A 12,575-nucleotide genomic window follows, 5' to 3' on the forward strand; every position below is an offset into this window, starting at 1 on the left:
AGTCAGGCCCACAGGAATCAATATCAAGTTAACACAAAAGCAAAACTGAAAACAATGCGGTGAGCGTGGATCGAACACGCGACCTTCAGATCTTCAGTCTGACGCTCTCCCAACTGAGCTATCCCCGCAGTTGAGATAGCAAGGACTGCATCCTTTTAATGTTAAATCATAAATTTTGGATTACAGAATAAAATGGTGTTTTGGTCCGTGTATCAGACAGAACGGAAACAACTGTAGCAGCAACGCCGACGCCACCAAAGCTCCCATGATGTGGAGCCATTTTCACAGTCTACAACTTTGCTTTCTCTAGGGAACAGTTTTATCTCTCCTTTTCTTTTCTCTTTTATTAACCCACTCGTCAACCACAAGAACAATGAATTCTTACTTTTCTCTCACTAAAATCTACCTTCACCTACAGATGGAGAGTTAAAGAACAAAGGACTTCCAGAATAAGAAGAGAAATCTTGCTGACTTGAGTCAGGAAATATAGTTGAAGCCTGATCTTGTAAAATATTTTTATACAACCTTTTCATGCATATAAAAATGTCTGCATTGAGTACATCAGGACGTGTGATTTCCAAAATTATCTTATCCAGGATAGACCGAAGGGGTGGGTAGGGCAGTAGCCCCTGAAAATTTCAATCCGCCCTTGAACAGATGTAACTATTCGAACTCAATACCTCTAGAGATAACATCACTCCCTTGACCATTGAAATTGAAATTACTTGATGGATTCAGAAAATTGCATTCATATTTGAGCAACATATCTTCACAGTTAGTAATTGTTAGTCGACTCTTAACTATTGGCTAGAATAAAAGAAATGTTAGTATGGTTGGTTCATAATATAATATGCATTGAAGTTTCCAAAATGAGTTAAACAAAGCACAGAAAACTACAAAAATAATAATAATAATTTTTAGTTCTTTTATTAAAATAAATATTGACTATGGTTTAGCAATTTATTGTTTCTTTATTATCTTGAAACTCTATGTTAAAAGTTTTATTCTTAATGTATTAAATAGTTAATGTGGTAACAACTCTGAAGTCATCGTCTACCGAAACATAAAGTTGATCATAAAAGCATTGGGATACCCTTGTGAATTTTTCAGTGGTTCGGCCTTCACGTTTTGTTCATCCTTTTCGAGTAAATAGTCATTCATCAATCCACTCTCGAGAATCTTTTCAGGTGAAGTCATCCATTAAATAAAGAATGGCAAACTTGAAATGTAACTCCCTAGTCCGAACCCGGACCTCCACCTGGTCTTGAGCCACCATGATGCACCCTTTCTGCATCTCTCTGTCGATTGTCCGCATCTCTCTGTCGATTGTCCGCACCACCCCGCCACTGATATACATCAGAGATAGGCGAGGCAAGCATTATAAGTTGGCAGAAGCATTGACAGCTTCGGATCAACTGGCTCAGTATCTGCTTTCTTGTAGGGCATGACGGAAAGGCCTTTGCTGGGTAGACAACAGACTGTGAACCTTCTCCACCTTTGAGCGTTGACGCTTTATGCTTCTTCTAAGTAAGCAGGCTTGATCATCATACCCTGAGGTGTTGCCATAGATACACGGATTTCCAAAATAGAAAGAATACATTGCTTCAAGGAAAACAAGTTAATATGTTTGCTTTCAGTAGTCGTGATAATTGAACGATAAACAAACAATATTGACAGCTTATGGTACACAATGTCGTGCAACTGACAACTTACAGGCAAGAGCATTCCCATGTTCTTGGATGAAGCTAACCATCTATGAACATATATTTTCTTCTTGGACATATTCTAATATAAAAGCTGCTCTAGACAACTAGACAACAAAAAATGGTGGAACATAAAGTTTAATATACATAGATACAGGCATGGAAAATCTGCAGCATGCATTTTCATCTAGAGGAAAAACCAGCAGATTGTTCCTCGAGATAGTGGCATTCGGGTTAATTCTTGTTCACAATGAGGAACGGTGATTTGGAGAGGACATGTAGGTAAGTATGCTTACTAGCGAGGACATGGAAGCCAACGCCACCTTTAAGACTTCTTCTGAACAACCCGGTTTAACCATTCTCTTCACCTGCGACATGCCAAGCTCCAGGTTAACTTTGGGGTTAGATTTATTTAAAAGTAGGTTTGTAATTTACACAATTTGATTATGCATTCTCACAGGGTTCGAAACTAGATAATATCTAATATTAAAAAAACATATAAATACGATCATCCTGTAAAATTTAGAAAACAGTAATCGGGATAACTAAGCCTTCTCAATAGACAGAAATGTAGCTACCGAGTTTAAAGGGCATGAATCGGTCAGGCTCCGGAACCATTAGCGAGTAAGCACACTTCCAAGCTGAAAATATCCTTACTTAAACTAAAGAAGGCAGAAAACCATTAGCAAGTTGGGTCAAGGCATATTTCATTTTTTATCTCACTGGCACTATACATGAAAGGTGGAATTCATTTTTGTTTGACACACCCAATTACCAACAAGACACAAACCGAGAACAAACAGATTTTCACAAACCAAACTTTTCAAAGGATAAAAAACTGGAGATAAGTGGAAAAACGTATATACCATTTCAAAGTAATCCTGAAATTCCTTTATCTTTCTGATGTGATTTTCATCGTCTCTGTACATATCCATGAACGCCATACTGGAATCTGGTGCATTCAACAATGTAGTTCCTGCTTCTTGATAGAGCTCATCCATCATATTATTTATGTAATCTGATACATTTTTCTGCTTCCAGTACACACAACTGTTATAGGCAGTGCAATAATACAGTATACTGCATAAATCACAGTATTTTCTTATGGAATTTGTCTTAAGGCAGAGTTAATGCCACCAAACTTCATACACTTTCTATAGATTTTGCAGGTGTTATGCCAATCATAAGACTTAGTCTCAAGCATATAACTAGTAAATTTTTACAATCACCATGAAATCCTCAGATTCTAGCATAAAACTATGTTAAAAAATAAAAATAAAAACCATGTTCAAGATCGACTAAATTAGTATCAGAAAACAAATCAGCCATATACCTTGATGACAATAATAAAGGAACATGATTTATATACTCAGAACAGATATGAAGAAGCCTGATAAAAACAAAACCCAACTGAAGGAAGTATGAAAAAAGAATTGAGCTCTTTCTTCTTTGCGTCATTGTATCAAACAGATAGCGAGTAAGTTCTCAGATAAATATTAAGAGTTGACTTCAGAAAAAAATCAAGCGAAATGAAAAAAGTACCAGCTTGCTTGAAGGATCAAGCGTTTCAAAGGAATCCATTTTCGTCAAAAAAAGAGAGGAAGATATAGAATTTGTTGAAATTCAGCAATCCTACCTACCAACCCCCAGCTACAGCTGACAGTTTATTTTAGTTGCTTTTCTCTTCCTCTCGCCTTATCGATTCACAATGGGCTGGGCTAGACGAGATTGCAATTCGAGATTACATTGGGTTTCCTTTAAAAGCCTTATAGGGAGTTTCTTCATTTTTCTCGGCCTTCCCGGGCATGACTTTGCCTGGCGACACATCTACACAAGCAATAAAAAGAAGTTATGTAAAATGGTAGAATCAAAGTAATAAGTGCAGAGGTCATCAAAATTATTTACTACCATAATATGTTGCCGTTGCTTACTATTGAGGATCTGGGTTTGGGACTGTTGATGCTGCTGATGCCCCAATGGTTTCTGTTTTGAAATACGAAGCAAGATGTTAAAACAACGATGAGAGCTGTAAGGATGGTGAGGGTTGAAGGTGAAAAGAAAGAGCAATGACGTGAGGTGGTTTCTGAAAACCGTTATCAGGTTTCATTAAAAAAGTTGCGTTTTTTTAGGAGTTAATGTACGGGAATAATATCATTTTATTATTTAAGTAATTTATATTGTTTTAAAATTTTATTTTAAAAAATAATATTCTTTTCATGAAGGTTTGTAGTGCAGGAGCTTTTATTGATGCAGTATGTTTTTCGGACAACTTTTTAGTAAATTACGCAAATAATCATTAATGTTTGAGTATATATTTGTTAATCAGTCATGTAAGTTCCACATTAATAGTTGTTAATATCAAGTGATCAGTTTAAAGTCGATAACATTAGTGGTTAATTCATTAGTTTTGAAATTTTAATCGATAATTGTAAAAAAAACTTTAGAAGTTTAGGATGAATATAAAATAGTATATGTTCAAAAAATTTAAATTAATTTGACAATAAACGCTCACACTCTTATATACGTGATGCTCAAACTCAATGCATCCAAAAATAACATTAATCATTTAGCCATGAAATTTTTTTGGTTCGTGCACGTTAAATAATTATCATAAATCTACTCCATAACTATTTTTAGTTTCAAAAGAAAGTACATAATTAATTTTTTAAAAGGGAAAAGTACATGATTATTTTAGATTAATTCTGTGTCTATTATAATAAATTATAATCATTTTTAGACCATGATACAATTATATTTGCAAAAATTTAATGTTTGCATCTTAATAAAAATACTCGGATAATTTTTTTTCTTCAAAATAACTAGAATTGATAAAAATATATAATGGTATGATTCTTAAAATCTTGATAAAATAGTTCAACTGTTAGTAATATTTTTTTCATTAATGAGGCTGAGGATAAACAGTGTGAGTATGCGGTTTTACAAATTCAGTGTTTAAAATAACCTATATTCAAATGTGAGTAGGTGATTCTATTAATTTATTGAGCACCTCTACCTATAAAAGAGAATATTATTTTTTTAAAAATTTAAATTTAAGTAGTCTTGTCTGCTATATATATATATATGTTTTCAATAGTAATAAAAATTTAAATAGATATTATCTTATAATCATTATATAAAAATAACTTCTTATATTCAACACATCTAAAAATAATAATATTTATTCGCTCGATGTAATAATTTTAATCCAAAACTTTCAAAACGGAACAATCACTAATATCATTTGATAGATTCAAAGTAATAGTTTTTCACTTCAAAGTAATAATAGTAATAATTACAAAGAGAAGTTGTTGAGCGAATAAGTATTATTTGTTTAGATGTTTTGAATATAATAAGTTATTTTTGTAGAATGATTTTTAAGATAGTATTATTTAAATTCTTTTAATTATTGAATATATATATATATATATATATATATATATATATATATATATCTTACACACATGATTGTTTAAATTCAAAACCCTTAAATAATAATATTTTATTTTATCACTAAAGGTCATCAATAAATTAATAGAATCAACAACTTCTCTTTTTAATTATTACTATTATTATTTTGAAGTGAAAAACTATTACTTTGAATCCATAAAGTGATCTTAGTAATTGATGAGTTTTAAAAATTTTAAGTTAAATAATTATATCTACATATTTATATACGATTGAAAAAAAATTCTTAACATACGTTTTCTTTTGATGGAAAGAGATCTAAACAATTACATTGAGACATTGCATGTATGTAAGGGGATTAATAAAGTCTCTACTTAAATTCGAAGCAAATCGTGATGAAACGATCTTAACATACATTATTATATAGTTATCTTGGACTATTAAAAAAAATAATATATTAATTGAAAATGAGTCTTTAATTTAATATTAAAAATGACATTAATGAAAATGGTATGTTTGTGTTGAATAACTTGTCAACGCACGTAGTGTGACGTGGGGACTCTAACCAATGAGAATACAAGCTGTGTATAAGAAGAATATGAAATTTAGGTATTTTGTACTTATTCTATATTGCATCCTCAAGGTAATAAAGCCATTAAATCTTCCGTCCTTCCATCACCTTCTCGGACCCATCGAACTTTCTGGAATTCCTCCTTAACATCGCTCAATTACTTTCTTAATCTTTATTAAGATAAACTCTGCTAATGATCACTAAACATTTAAGGCGTTTTAATTTTGATCATCTGAATAAAAAAATCATTTAAATTATTATTGATAATTTTGATGATCGAAGTGAAAATGTCTTAAAGATTTAGTGATTATTAGTGTAGTTTGTCCTTATCATTAGTCAACCTTCTTTAATTAATTAGTCCCATTATATCTTTGTGTTTAAGCTTAGAACCGACTTAATGATAAATATTTAAAATTTCAAATTATCATTTACGAAACCACTAAACCAACGTAAGGTCATTTTTGTAATTTCATTCTCCAATCCTTTTCTGTTACAAACCTACGACTTTTCTCTATAACTGTTTTTGCAAACTTCATTTTCATTTGGCGGTTTTCCTGTTGGTGCTGATTGAGTTTGTGACGAAAGAGTTTTGTTTACTGCTCTAGTTGTGCTCCCGAATCCAATGGCCAGTGGTGGTGATTCTGGACGAAGAGGTGGTCGTCATAGTCGTGAGAGTGTACGAAGCAGTGAAGGACGAGGTATAGATGTCGGCGGGGATGACCAGAAGCAGCATCCGCCGTCACATCAAGCGGTGGTCCTTATTAAGGCACGGGGCAGCATGAATGCACTGCAAGCGGTGGTTACGCTGGTGGTGGCGGTGGCAATGGTTGGAGGGGAGGTGGGGGCCCTCCGTCTCAGTCAGAGAGACCGATTTATAGTCAAGTGGTGCAATCATCCGGCGGCAGAGGCGGGGGGCTTCCGACTAAACCGGAGAGACCTAGTTATAGACAAGTGGTGCAATCACCCGGCGGAAGAGGCGGTGGAACTGGTGGCGCGCCAAGTGGGAGGCCGATTGCTGCTCCATCCCCGGATCCTGGAGTTAGCAGAGTGGCATTGCCTTCCACTCCTCATCCTGCACCTGGTATAATTTTTTCTTGTTCATTTGACTTTTCGGTCAACGAATCCAAACTTTTATACCATGTTGATGAAGTTAATTTTTTATGATCTTTTAGTTTTAGTTAATGCTTGGATTTGTGCGTCACTTTTGATAAGTTCTTCCATTGTTCTTCCGTTACAGATTCCGTTGTGAAGAATGTTACAGAACAGTTGGCTTCTACATCATTAGCATCAGGGAGTCAGAGTAAGCATAACCCAATTATGCAACCTGATAAAGGTGGAAAGGCATCTGATTCAACTGTTAAGTTTGTTGTCAATCATTTTCTTGTGGACTTCGATTGTGAGAGAATCATAAGTCTCTATGATGTTGACATCAAACCAGTGGAATCTCCCACGAATGAAGGCCCTGCCAAACTATCTAAGCTAATATTGTCGAATATCCGGAAAAAATTATTCACTCATGACTCTAAATTGCCATTATTGAAGACTGCATATGATGGCGAAAAGAATATATTTAGTGCTACTCAATTACCTGAAGAAGAATTCCAGGTGGAATTGTTCGAAGGGGAAGATATAAAGTCCGGCAAATACGCATTTTCTATAAAGCTTGTGAAAGAGCTCGAACTCGGCAAGTTGATGGATTACTTGACTAACAACGTCTCCTTGGTACCTCGTGACATATTACAGGGGATGGATGTTGTTATGAACGAGAATCCAGTTATGCATATGATTCGTACTGGCCGAAGCTTCCTTCCTACTGAAGCTTCTCCAGCAGATTATCTTGGACAAGGCATCACAGCATCTACAGGAATCTTTTATAGCCTCAAGCTCACATTCCAGGGTATGGCACTTTGCCTGGATTATTCGGTTTTAGCATTTCACAAGAAAATGCGGGTTCTAGACTTTCTAGCTGAGAACATTGCTGATTTTAATGTCAACAATTTTCAAGCATCCAGGGAAGCTGTTAAAGAAGCGTTGAAAAAGTTGAAGGTTAATGTAACCCATCGACATACCAAACAGATGTATGTTATAGTTGGGTTGACACCTGAAGATACTCGCAACGTTTCATTTCCTGATGGAAATAATGCACAAGAGCGTATTGGAATTGTTGATTATTTCAGGAAGAAACACAAGAAGGATATTACCTACTTGGATATTCCTTGCCTGGATGTGAGCAGGAAGAATCGGGTGAGCTTTCTTGAAACGTGATCCGAAGGTCTTCAAGAAAGAATGATATCTTTTATATTGGTACAATCCAAGCATGGACCATGTGGGTATGTTTTCAAAACAATTGAGCCTTTTATTCCCTTTGTTGTTTGTTGTTTTGCTTCATTACTGTGAAGTCAATTTAGGTAGCCACTTATATTCAGTTGTGTAACTATCTGGCATGATGGTGAATACTAGTAGTTGGCCGCTGTTGAAGTTTTTTCTCTTCTATGCGCATTGATCAATAAGTTCTGCTTCTTCCCTTGATGTTAGGTGCATTCTTGGCATGAATGAACTGAGTTTACATCACTTTTTGGATGTTTCAGTTGACTACATGTACAAGTTTTTCTTATTTTTCATGTTTTAGATGGTTATTTTGTTTGTCTGATGGAAACCTGGATTATATGAAAAGATAATATGTTATTGCTATATGGAAGTTTCATGCATCATCTGTTCTAGTGAACCTCAATCATAAATAACTGAAAAGGTTAACTGTAACATGAATCTTATTTTTCATTTGTTTTTGGCAGTCGAAACATTATCAAGAATTTTGGTATTGGAGTTGATACTAATATGACACCTGTGAAAGCACGTTTGATTAAATCTCCAGTTTTGAAGTTGTCTGATCCAAAAGGCAAAGTGATGACGATAACAGTTAAGCAACCAACATGCCAGTGGAACCTGGTTCGAAATGCTGTTGTGAAAGGAAAAGAAATTCAGAGGTGGGGTGTGATTGACTTTACCCGTGACTTGAAATGTGATCAGTTGAATCAGTTCATTTCAAAGCTGAGACCTAGGTGCACGGAACTTGGGATGAGATTGGAGGAACCTATCTTAAAGGAAAGGGCTGGAATGGGATTTTTTTTTCTGATTTTCATGTTCTTTGTAAACTGCTTAAAAAAGTTACTAGTCGAGAAGGTAGAGGAAATTTACAATTTCTACTCTGTGTGTTGTCGAAGAAGGATGAGGATGGCTACAAAAATCTTAAGTGGATCTGGGAGACCAAAATTGGCGTGGTGACTCAGTGTTGTCTATCCAGCAAAGCAAAAATAGGGAAGGACCAGTACCTTGCTAATCTTGGTCTAAAAATCAATGCCAAGCTCGGGGGCAGCAATGTGGAGGTGGAGCTGAAAGACCCTCTTCTCCAGTTCCATGGTGAAGGTCATGTTATGTTTGTTGGAGCAGATGTTAATCATCCTGCCCCTCATGATAAGAATAGCCCATCAATAGCGGCTGTAGTAGCAACAATGAACTGGCCTAAAGCTAATCGTTATGCGGCAAGGGTTCGACCTCAGTCTCATCGCAAAGAGCAGATCGCAGAGTTTGGCACAATGTGTTTGGAGCTTGTTCAATCTTATGCTCGCCTAAACAACGTCAGACCAGAAAAAAATTGTGATCTTCCGTGATGGAGTTAGCGAGGGTCAGTTTGATATGGTTCTTAATGAAGAGTTGATGGATCTCAGGAGGCTTTTCGAGGCAAACAATTACTTGCCTACAATCACCCTTACTGTTGCTCAGAAGCGACATCAAACTCGTTTCCTCCCAGAGGCACAGAAAGATGGTAGTCGCGATGGAAATATTTTACCAGGTACAGTTGTTGACACTACAATTGTGCACCCTTTTGAGTTCGACTTCTATCTCTGTAGTCAACATGGAAGTCTTGGTACCAGCAAGCCTACGCACTACCATGTATTGTGGGATGAGCATAGGTTATCCTCTGACCAGTTGCAGAAGCTTATTTATGATCTGTGCTTTACATTTGAAAGGTGCACGAAACCAGTATCTCTGGTCCCCCCTGTGTACTTTGCTGACCTTGTTGCTTTTAGGGGAAGGCTGTACTATCAGTCGAAAGAAAGTCAACCTCGTCATCCTCCTCCTCCAACGTCATCATCGATGCCATCGGAAGAGAAGTGGTTTAAGCTGCATGAAGACCTGGAAAACACAATGTTTTTTGTTTGAAGAATGGCCAGATTCCATTTGACAACGAAAAGCCCTGAACGTTGCAGGTTTACTCCTTTCCTAACCACCTAGTGATGGGGTTTGTGTCTGAATCTAATAATGGGGTATGCTCTGAGAGAACTGATTTTTTGTTTGTTTGTTGTTTCCTTTGATATCTTTCCAAAATTCTGTTGTGAACTTGGTTTTTTTGTTACGACATTGTGACTGCTCAAGTATCCATCTGTGTGTTGCTCATTTTGGTTGTGAGGCCTAAGTTTTTAGTCTCGGATATTAAATCCCTTGAGAAATATATAACTAGCAATAAAAGTTACCCTTCAAATGAATGAGGGGTCTTAAGGCCACTAATTAAGATTTACAAGTTTTGTCATTGATGGTAATGAAAAGATTAATTATAGTATTTACCTAATATGGTTTTTAAGACAAATGGCATGTTGCAAGAAAAAGGAGAAATGAGGTGGAAAATATAAGAAGAAAAACCGGAAGGGAGCAAATATAGAAATGTTACATTCAATTACTACGATAAATTTACAGAATATTTTATTTATTCATGTTATGTCCTAATTTATCACACATTTTCAGAATATTTCTCATGATAAGTTTAGTCAAAAAGGTATTGTGTCATGTTTAAACTCGTATAGTTTTTTTTACGTACTAATTCATTTTAGAGATAAATTTAAAATTTATATGTGTGACATATGAACTTTAATTATACAATCATATATAAATTTATTTTTATTCACAAATCACAATTATCTTTGTTAGTGAGCATTACTAACATTTACGTACTATTATACACTAATTTTGAGTTGGATATATGAGAGGGAAATTTGGAGTAAACCGAAAGGAGTACAATCTTTGGATTATTTTTTAATGGTAAAGAAAATATTTTGATTCATTTTTGTGTGTGTGGAATTTCGATCCAAAGATTGAATAGAATTAACTTTTAACTAAAAAATTTACTTTAAGGGTTATTGAGATTCGATAAATTGATGTGAGCTTACTTGAAACGTGATCCGAAGGTCTTCAAGAAAGAATGATATCTTTTATATTGGTACAATCATATCATAGTCAACTACGTCAAAGAGATTTTGAAATTTGTTTTTGAAAGAATGAATCCACTTCAAAGATCCACAAACTTGATTATGTATTTTACATCTTTTTAATCAATTGATTAAGATCAGAAATCATCTTTGGAAAAGTTGTTTAAAACTGATAAAATTTTCTTCACATGTTTTTGAGACTTTTTGATACCTTAAATAAAATATTTTTTCGGTCTTTCTATATTGTAGTTTCAACAAAGCTTTTGGACTTCTCCACATATAAACTTATGTAAATGATTTGGGGCTGACTTCTTCTACAGTGATGAATTTATTTGAATTAGTTTTTTAAATTTTAATTTTTCTTCTAACTGAATTTTAAAATTAAGGAAATTGGTTTAAAATTTATTTAAATAATTGTAAACAATTTTTCAAAACTTTTAATCCTAAAATTGGGGTAGTTTCAAATATCTTCAGGTTTAAATTAACAATGTCTAAGTTGTAAATGTGGTGGAATATTTAGAGGCCAGTAATAATTTTTTTAATGGCTGGAATAATATTTAAGTTGTGATAAAGATGTTGATGACGAAAATATAATACATTTATAGTAAAGATAATATAATAATCGATAAAACGATTAAAATGATAAATTTCCTAAAGATAATATAATAATCGACAAAACGACTAAAATGATAAATTTCGTAAAGATAAAATCGATAAAACGACTATAATGATAAACTCTCAACAGTTTTAAACAATCTTCGATAGTACCGTTCTAAAAGAAATTCAAGATTTAATTATTGGAGAGATATTTTTGTTCTTATTTACCGATGAATTATTGTTTTTAATGGTAAAAGGGTTATTTTTGCAGTAGACTCAATTTATCATTTTCATCCTTATCGTATTTTTACATCAATTTAGTTTTCGAAGTTACTCAATTGTGTCATTCCATACCCTATCCCTCACTTAAAACCCTAAATTGATTGTTTTAAGTTGGAGATTAAGGTTTAGGATTTAGGGTTTTAAGTTAGAGGTAAGATATAGTATGATGCATTTAAATAAATTTGAGGGCTAAATTAATACGAAAATACGATGGGGACGAAAATGATAAATCGGATCTACTACGGGGCAAAAGTGACCCTTAATCCTTTCTTAGTTTCTTCAATTAAAAGAAAACTTAGCCGTGATGGTTCTCGAAGTTTCTTCAATGATCAATATTAGGGTTGCCAGAGATTAGCTGGATTGTTCATTAAGCACATATCATAGCAGAGATCCAAAAGTCAGTTTAAAAAATATTGTAATGTAAAAGAAAGCCACTTGAAATATTTCCATAGTCCGTTAAGATTAGGATATATATTACCTACTCACTCATTAATGCGTTAGGACGAATCTTCAACCTCATTTTGTTTCTATAAAGTTTTGGTACGACCACCAACGTTTTATTCTTTCTGTTTTGTCTTCACTTTTTTTAGTTTGTTTCTCCCTCTTGAATCTCTTCTACTTATTACATCAATGTTTAATCAAAGTTTAAACGCATTTTAAAATGGTACCAGAATGAAACAAAGAAAAATATTATCAAATTCATTATTATTTCATTGTTAGCATGCTTTGTCTCCACTCTCAATTTTTTTATTGTAT

The 12,575-nt window shown here is 34.1% G+C and overlaps 1 protein-coding gene, 1 non-coding gene and 1 pseudogene across 2 annotated transcripts; 1 reads left to right on the forward strand and 2 right to left on the reverse strand.

Annotated features, from left to right (window-relative positions):
- Nucleotides 1-55: 55 nt before the first annotated feature.
- On the reverse strand, nucleotides 56-128 carry TRNAF-GAA. Its single transcript has one exon. It is a non-coding gene; the product is annotated as a tRNA-Phe (tRNA).
- A 1,521-nt stretch (nucleotides 129-1,649) lies between these two features.
- LOC120217793 (pyrophosphate--fructose 6-phosphate 1-phosphotransferase subunit alpha-like) lies at nucleotides 1,650-3,363 on the reverse strand. Its single transcript, XM_039214866.1, has 3 exons — nucleotides 3,246-3,363; nucleotides 2,570-2,734; nucleotides 1,650-2,071 (listed from the first exon to the last, which is right to left on the reverse strand). Exons 1-3 carry the CDS (start codon nucleotides 3,282-3,284, stop codon nucleotides 1,949-1,951), a joined length of 327 nt encoding a protein of 108 aa, XP_039070797.1. The 5' UTR covers nucleotides 3,285-3,363; the 3' UTR covers nucleotides 1,650-1,948.
- Nucleotides 3,364-6,301: 2,938 nt separating this feature from the next.
- Nucleotides 6,302-9,900, forward strand: LOC120217416 (annotated as a pseudogene).
- The last annotated feature ends 2,675 nt before the right edge of the window (nucleotides 9,901-12,575 follow it).

This window comes from Hibiscus syriacus, unplaced genomic scaffold, assembly GCF_006381635.1.
Source record: "Hibiscus syriacus cultivar Baekdansim isolate YM2019G1 unplaced genomic scaffold, ASM638163v2 tig00110187_pilon, whole genome shotgun sequence".
In the NCBI taxonomy this organism is placed as follows: domain Eukaryota; kingdom Viridiplantae; phylum Streptophyta; class Magnoliopsida; order Malvales; family Malvaceae; genus Hibiscus; species Hibiscus syriacus.

Bases quoted from the DNA above. Each gene is read 5' to 3' on its own strand.
- LOC120217793 (XM_039214866.1), bottom strand. From the start codon at position 3,284: ATGGATTCCTTTGAAACGCTTGATCCTTCAAGCAAGCTG. The intron at 2,735-3,245 runs GTACTTTTTTCA...TACTGGAAGCAG, and splicing joins TTGATCCTTCAAGCAAGCTG to AAAAATGTATCAGATTACAT. The intron at 2,072-2,569 runs GTATATACGTTT...GGCATGTCGCAG, and splicing joins TTCAGGATTACTTTGAAATG to GTGAAGAGAATGGTTAAACC.